Source organism: Lytechinus pictus, chromosome 9, assembly GCF_037042905.1.
Source record: "Lytechinus pictus isolate F3 Inbred chromosome 9, Lp3.0, whole genome shotgun sequence".
In the NCBI taxonomy this organism is placed as follows: domain Eukaryota; kingdom Metazoa; phylum Echinodermata; class Echinoidea; order Temnopleuroida; family Toxopneustidae; genus Lytechinus; species Lytechinus pictus.
This window is the reverse complement of record NC_087253.1, coordinates 21,944,662-21,953,594: the sequence shown is the minus strand read 5'-3', so window position 1 is coordinate 21,953,594 and position 8,933 is coordinate 21,944,662. Positions and strand designations below refer to the sequence as shown.

At 32.3% G+C, this 8,933-nt stretch overlaps 1 protein-coding gene across 3 annotated transcripts in view; it reads right to left on the bottom strand.

The window, feature by feature from the left end:
* Positions 1-977: 977 nt before the first annotated feature.
* Positions 978-8,933, bottom strand: part of LOC129268578 (uncharacterized) — a 93,192-nt gene continuing 85,236 nt past the window's right edge. For all 3 annotated transcript variants that reach the window (XM_064104930.1, XM_064104931.1, XM_064104932.1), the window contains 5 exons: positions 6,714-6,830; positions 5,739-5,883; positions 4,930-5,125; positions 3,610-3,678; positions 978-3,051 (listed from right to left, as the gene is read on the bottom strand). In XM_064104930.1, the coding sequence (XP_063961000.1) occupies positions 3,010-3,051; positions 3,610-3,678; positions 4,930-5,125; positions 5,739-5,883; positions 6,714-6,830 (569 nt within the window). In that variant the 3' untranslated portion in view covers positions 978-3,009. The remainder of the gene's footprint in view (positions 3,052-3,609; positions 3,679-4,929; positions 5,126-5,738; positions 5,884-6,713; positions 6,831-8,933) is intronic.

The window sequence follows — 8,933 nt, the reverse complement described above, 5'->3', positions numbered from 1 at the left end:
ATAATATAGACCACAAACAAGCTACAGCAACACTAGACACAAGGAGACAAAAGGGGCATTAGTGAGTAGGGAAGACCAATCAGGTTAGTGAAGGGGATGAAAGAAAAGGAGTAGGCAGACACAAAGGGAAGTTATTGTTAGTGGTACATAAGAGTGGGTGAAAAAGGAAAATAATGGGGAACAACTGATAATGTGCAAAATACATATAAGTATATATGATAAAGCATTAAACAAACTAAGAGAAGAAGGTAAGTGTAAATATGTATCTATAAGTGATATGTATATAAATATATATATTTATAACAAATTAGATATTTACTGGGAGATATCATTTGTATTTTGGGTCATGAGAAGTAAGTTGGTGAGATTGTGTACTGATATTGTCGATGATGGTGGTGATGATATGATGGTGATGACAATGATGGTGATTGTGATGATGATGGTGATGATGTTGATTAGATGAGGATGATGATGGTGGTGGTGGTAATGATACTGATGATGGTGATTACGATATGCATGCAATGAGATTAATCACCAAAAACAAACACCTAACAAAATAGATGTTTGTGGTCCGTGACCCCCACCCACTCCCTTTCAGAATCTAAAGACCCCTAAAATAGATCGTAGAATATTGACCATTTTAGGGGTAATCTTTAGATTTTTGGTAAGAAACATTTTAAACATCTATGCCATAAATGTTTAAAATTTTCTTACCAAAAATCTAAAATAGATTTGTAGAATATTGACCATTTTAGGGGTAATCTTTAGATTTTTGGTAAGAAACATTTTAAACATCTACAAACCGTTTGATAATTTTTTCAATGTCAATGAAAACCACTTTTTTGCAAACCATTCCCCTAAAAAAACAAGATTAACCAAAGCGATCATTAAATGCACAATACACTTTTGTTCACTTCAACAAACATAAATTATCATGCAACAAAAAAACAAAATTACCAGAAGAAGATCACTACAAATTTATTTGTCTTAATATATTTTAATCATACTGCTCTCTGAGTAAAATATATTTGGAAGTATAAACCTTTAGTATAAACACATTTGTTACTGTCAATGTAATGGAAATTGATTCCCACGTTTACTTTGCATACAAGCATTTTCAATTGGCAATCAATATGTAGGCATACAAATTACTTAATTCGAAAGTAATAGCATGGAGCAGCTCCATGATAATATCTAATGACTACAAGTTTTATAACTTTTTAACATTTTGCGCGAAAATTAAAATTGTAAAATTGCCTACTACATACTGACATAATAATAATGGACTTTAGACTCGGAGATTAGTGTGCAGACAAGTGGTATTTGTATGTTATTAAAAGGGTGCACACACACTCACCCACACACACAAGTGGACCCACTCGCACTTATAAAATGATATTTTATGATTACCTATATGCATACCATGAAAACTACAATAAACAAGAATCACATAGATATGAATTCAAAAGTAAATTAAAGTGACACAATATTTCAGAAAGATATTTCATGTATACTGATGATCAGCTAGAAAGACAAGGTCTTAAAATACATATTATAACCAAGTGCATATCCCAACTCAAAACCACACACACACACAGACATTGACACACCCTCACCCTCCTTCCTCAGCCCCTTAATACACAAATCGAAGAAACTATTAAATGAAAGACATTGTCTTGTACCTAAAATAAATACTTTGTTTGCCCCCAATAATGCTCTGCTGCCAAAAAGAAGAAGAGAGGGCACTTGGTTTGGTGTTTGTTTCACTACCATTTAATTGCTTATACACAGGACTGCACTGAGGCATTCATAAGGAAGAACTTGATATTGGAATAATTATGGGACCATTATATGAAAATATTCAAATTATAAATGCCTTAAGTATTTAATAAGCTGCAAAAACAAGTAATACTATACTTGAAACATATAAAATACATTAAACATTATTGGAATACATGTAACTATTTGATAATGTTATGTAGGAATCAAATATATACAAAAATAAATTCATATTTAGAAATGAATTACCTACCAAGTATACACCCAAGACAGTATTATATGGTCTGTGTATAATAGATAAGCTAAACATTCATTATATTCATTTAAAATTTGATATTGGAGCCACAGTAAATTGAACTTTCATATATCAGGAACTAAACTAAGTATTTACAATAACTATGATATATTATCACACATCTGTGAACCCTTTATATTAAATGATTCATCATGAAATGGATTAACTCCTGGGAGGCGTTTCACATAAGGACTTGTCGAGTGTTTTATCCGACAGTTTTCACAGGAACTGTGCTTCTCAGCCAATTAGATTCAAGAAAAATTATCAGATCCGATAACTTGTCGGACGACAAATTTATATGAAACGCTTCTCTGGCGAAGTCATTTCCATCGATGTGTAACGCATGATATTGATTATAAACCATTGACATAAGTATAGAGATTCACATATCTTATTCTAAGAAGGACTTTCCTTTATCATTCTCTTTATAAAGTGCAAATGTATTTTTAAGTAAACAGGTAAAAAATGTATACATTTGATATTTGCTCCCTTTTTGTATAACACATACATGTACTATAATGTTCCGAATGAACAAATCCTTAGAAATGAAAATGGTGAATTTTGTCATGTGAATAATCATAATTATATAATGATGAAACTTTAAATACTTCAAACCCCACCTATGTACAATATTGTTTTAATTTAATAATAATAATAGAAAAGCTTAATTGACTTTAGATATATTTAGCTCACATAACATATTTATTGAATAATAATTAGAACAGATCAGAGTGAAAATAAATTGACATTTGTGTTGTTCAATTCTATATTATAGGATTATAGTCTATTCCGAGGCGCATTATTTACTACCCCAGCTTTAGGTCTGGTTGCCGCTTAATCAATGAATCAATCCTGTACACATTCACATCACATGTAGGTTGGGTGCAATCAAAATGATAAATAGTGTTTTGACTGTTTGCAGATACAGCTAAGCCTTAGTAGTAGCTGTAGTGTAAAGGGTTTCGTTCAACGACGTTCTGTAAATAATAAAATCGTACAAAATAATGAATAAGAAGGACAAATTAAAACAATGGTTTTCTTTTTGAAGATTGCACACTCAGGTTAAATTTCAATTATTTATCTCCATAATAACCAAATAACATCGCATACCTGTGCAGAATTAATAATGTTCAAAACAAGATAAACATAATTCATGAGTGATAAACAGGAAATATCATAAGTATATGGAAAAAAGAGGTGGTCGGATAGAAACAATTATTGTCAAGCAGGTATAACCTTTGTAGGATCGAAAAAAATATTGATGATATAATAGATCATCTGTATTAACTTTGATCTGTTGATCCTGTACTCTTATCCAATAAAATGAGGACATTTTTTTTTCTCCAAAATTGACTCTTTACAACATTCATGCAACACATATGTTTCTACAGAACATAACACTTTTCCACATATTGCCTCCAAATAATATAATGTTTAGATAACCACCAAATTGCTATATATCGATGTATATGTATTCCTCATGAGTTTGAATTTTGAAATCATGTGGTGAGCATAGGGGGTAAGTGGGTACTTACTTCACCACTGGCGCTGCTATGCCCATCAACTACATATGGTAGAGCAAAGTTATCCAAACCTCCTGGTCTCTGTTCAGGGGGGGGGGGGTGGGGGACATACACAATTATAAGAGAATTTAAAGAAAATCAACAAAGAACACAACAAACAGAATCATTGGGAAGGTATATATACAATGTTTAATCACATGGATTTCATATATCTTCAACTATTAAGCAAATTCTAAGTCCGTACTTTTTTTTTTTTGGGGGGGGGGAGGGTATAATTGTTTTGATTGATAAACCATATAATCTTCAACAAATAGCTGCAAACTTCTGCATATATTGTGTCTGACAAATTATGCATAAAACGTCTGACAAATATACTCACAATTAAGATTACAGGAAGTATCTTAATTAGGTTGATTCCTTATGCATTGTGGTTATTTTCAGATGTGGAATTATAGGATCAGGAACTTGAGAAAGCAACATACTTTTGACTAACTGCTGCGAAATATATATAAACTCGTCAAAAAAAGTTTGGAAATCTGACTTTGATCGATAATCCCTCATGGGTTTTTGAGAATATTAATGTGCAATTGATATCAATGAATGGATCATTCAATTATCTTTAAAATGGTACCGTACATGATATGATTATGGTTCACATGGAGGTGCAGTGCCTTGAAACGTGGGGCAAGGTCAAAATTCAAAAGTTACAAAAATGACACAATATTGAAAGACACTGTTATTTTTTGTGGTGATGAGTAAGTTTCTCAACGGGTTTTTTTTTTTTTTTTTTTTTTTTTTTTTTTTGGGGGGGGGGGGGTTTCATGCACCTTAACATCAACAATAACATGGAATCAAATACACCTCTGCACAAGCAACCATATAACAAACCATATAACAATTCAGACCTTATCCAACACTTTTGAATCCTTCTCTTTTTGTGATGGCATGATCATAACAAACAAGGTATAATTTTGAAAGATAATTAAACGATCTTTTGAATGATATCAAATATGCATTGCGTAACATTCGGAGTTGGGAGAAATTGATTGCCAAACTCAAATTTTAAAACTTCTTCTGAGGGATTAAATATTTTTCATTTTTTTTTCTCTTTTCTAATATAAAACATTGGTATATCACAATTAAATAAAGAAAGATAAACCACAGAGAGTGAAAGAGACAGGCATAGAGAGGAGAGAGGGGAAAAGGGAGAGACGATGAGAGAGAGAGAGATAGAGAGAGTTAAGATAAAGAGAAAGGGAGCGAGAGAGATGGAGAGGGAGGGCTAAAAAGGTGGAGTACGAAAGAATGAAGAAACGAAATCACTATTCTTACCCGATTATAGCCTATTTCACGTGCAGGGTTATCCATTCCTTGATATTGTCTTATCCGATTAACAGCTCTGCCGATATCATACTGTCGACGATCAAGAGAAGCTTCAATCGAGTAATCGTCCAATGAACGATCCGACCGTCGGTCATCGAATATTCGCCGATGCTCTGAGATGTGGTAGTTGCTTTGCTTCTGCATCCTGTCAAATTGCATTTGAAATATTGATTATTTATACATACATATATATATATATATATATATATATGTATATATATATATATATATATATATATACATATATAAATTTACACTTTCATAATTCATAACACAAATATACACATCGTCACGGGAATTAGGAAGAATTCCTCGCAGAATACCTTTGACAGTTTGAAACATTTCTAACATTTTACGTCTGGACTGTTTCAAAAGTAAGTGTTACATAAAAAGTGAACAAGCATTCTAATGCCCAAGCAATATTATGTGTATTTTTTGTTTTATAAGATAGTGACATGGATGATCCTTGTTATTTTTATATTCTATCCTCATTTCAAAACCATGATCGGTCAATATAACTAGTCATTAGTATCAGTCATTAGACAATTTCCATGTTGGCTATTAACAATATACTACTGGTCATGTGATATAATTCATCCACCAATTTGATCAAGATCCATTTCACCAATTCATAATATAGCTGCATTTGAAGATCAGCCAATTGACCTGTTCTGCCAAATGGATTCACAGAAGAAGGAGAAGGAAGAGAAGGGGAGAAATAGCAAGCTGCTTCAAATAACTATACAAATATAACTTACCCCATCACCATCCTATTTGCCTGATTACGACGCGCTGTCTGAACCATCATTAAACACGCGCAGATAACGAAGATCAGAGCTCCCGACAAAGCACCAAGTATGATTCCAACAATAGCACCAGGTGATAGACCAGACCTACCAGAGACTATTGGGATACATGAATAAGAACGGATTACGTTAGATGATATTGATATTTTTTATTTAATGATTATGTGTTTTAATAATTTACCTATGAAACCTCAACGTTATGATTATCTGATTTTTAGTGTGAAACTGCTCGATCAATGGTAAATGCACACTCTTGTGGTTTTATATTATTAAAACTAACCAATAACAGGACAAAACGTAACTCTTAGCTAAGAAGTACAAAATCCACTAGGGAATCTCACAGATAACACCCATAATGAGGTACTTGGGCGCTCCCACCTACTAGCGCCCATGCTGGAATCATGATACAAAGCTTGTAAAATAGAACAGGTAATCGTGTTAATGGGTAAATATCTACACTTTCCCCATTTCTTTTCATTATGCCTGATATAATCACGATTTCAAAATAATTCTTTAAAGTATAAGTGAGTAAACAAGAAATATTGAGTGATACTGATGGTCAATGCAGAATTTTGCAGGTGAATGGGTACCCGGTGGGATTAATTCCTTGAATGCATGAGCGCTGAAAGGCAGCTCGAGCTAAAGCCGGGGTAATAATAATAACAACGCGCCTCGGAATAGAATATTTCTAGATTGATGGCGCTATATAAATGCCTAATATTATTATTATTATTTTCAATTTGTTATTCTTTGATAAGAATTAGAAATTTGACGTTCATCAAGGGTGAAAAATAGTTTATGTATTGATAATAGGACAAATTGTTCATAGGTTTAGTTTGCCATTACTTTCTTATTTCACAAATCTTACCAGCAGATTAATGGCGATGATTGCATTCAAAGTAATAAAATAAAACAATTTATGCTTACATGTTGAACAGTCTTTCCCTGTGTAATCCACCGGGCATGCGCAACTATACGTGCTGAATTCATCCGTGCAGTTCCCTCCATTTGTACAGGGGTTGCTGTCCCCACAACTATCGGTATCTAGTCAAACATGGCAAAGAGTAATACCAGTAATAATTTACGGACCGATATCAAAGCTATTGGTATCTAGAAAAAAACATGGCGAAGAGTATTACCGGCGATAACATAAAGACAGATCTTACAGCTATCGGTAATTAGTAAAACATGGTAAAAAAACAATATTAGTGATTATATAACCGATATAACAGCTATCGGTATATAGTTAAACATGGCGAAAAGTATTACCAGCGATGATATATGAACCAATCTCAAAGCTATCGGTGTTCAGTAAAAAATGGCTAAGAATAAGACAAGCTGTGATAAAACCGAATTTACAGCTATTGGTACCTAGTAAAAACAAGTCAAAGAGATTAAAGGTTGCCCGAATGCTCAAGCACTTTGGAAAGATATTGGACATAAATTAAGATTATAAAAAGAATGATAAAATCTCTCCATGGAAGACACTTTTTTAGGAATTGATGGAACTTCAAATAGGATAAAAGGTTTGAATACAGTAATTCTAATAGTTAAAAAACAAAGATTTATTCTGCAAGGCAAGAAGCTGCTTTGCTACCTGTTGGAACCATAATGACAAATTGTAAGAAATATCGGAAACAATTATATATAATTTCACACTTGGCAATACATATCCAGAAATGGGAAACGGACGGTTTCTTTTTTAATATTACTATATTTCCCCAAGAAGTATGTTCATGTATTAAACAATGTTTTATGATATCAGTCTTCAGCAAGTGTGAGAAATTGAATACGTGTAATATGAAATGAAGATGAATACGTGTAATATAAAATCAAATGAACCATTATTCCCTGCTTATATCTCTCATTTACTGATTAGGACAAAAAAAAAAGATGTAGACATGTATATTATATCATGTTAAAAGAAAATGATGATAACTTGATTAAATTGTGTAATCGATGGACGCCAGAGATATGAACAATTATTTTAAAATGATGTTTCGATGTACAACTTATACTACAATGAGGTACTACTAAATAAGATATTATATTTCAATAAGGATCTTGTAAAGATGAAAATAACTGTAGATGCAAAATGCTCGTTTTGTGGAAGGGAAGAAGAAAACGCTACACATTTTTGTTATCAATGTCATGTGGTAAATCTTATCTGGGAACGATTTACAGACTGGTTATACAATTTAACAAGCTTTAGAATAAATCTTTCTGCTGTACATGTTTTGTTTGGTTTCACAGAAAAAAAAGAAACGATGCTTTAAATTGTTTAATAATTTGGACGAAACAACAAGTATACTCTGCTCGTGTGGAAAAGACCATACCTAATTTTGAGAAAATTAAACAATATATAAGAAAATGTTACAAAAATGAGAGGCAAATTAGTATTATGGAAAACAAAACACATAAATTTGATAAAAAAATGGGTGTATTTCGAAAGAATTCTTGTCATTTTGTAATAAGATTTCCGAACCTTGATATGTATTTCTGTTTAATGTAAACATATTTTCATGATGAACATGCAGTGTATTTCGGGTGAGAGGTGAACAATTATTGTTGGAGGGGCCTTGTTCGGTGCTCATTTGTTTTTGTTGCTACATGTGTCGGCGGCGGAACGGATGGGTGTAGGGTATGGCCACTCTAGGATCGGTTGCCTTTTGTTTGAAACGCCCTGTTGGCCTATACTTTGTTCAAAATTATGCTATGTGTGTATGATATGTTTGGTATTATGTCAATTATATCATTGTTAAAATGTTTATGCAAATATATGCCCTATCGGAGGGAAATAAACAAAACTTGAAGAAAAAATTTGAGAAATAAAGAACTGTTACCTTTAGTAACTATTTGCAATATTTATTTCGTATTTTATTGATTGGTGATATATTTATGACTTGTTTGATTATGAATATATTGAAATAAAAAACTGTAAAAAACAAATAATATTACCAGCGATAGTATACACACCGATCTAAAAGCTATCGGTATCTAGTAAAACATGTCAAAGAGATTAATACCAATTATAGTACACACCGATCTAAGAGCTATCGGTATCTAGTAAAATATACATAGAATAATACACATATAACATTTTATTTTGTATGTGTGTCTGTTTTTGTTGTATTTAGTGTCTGCTAT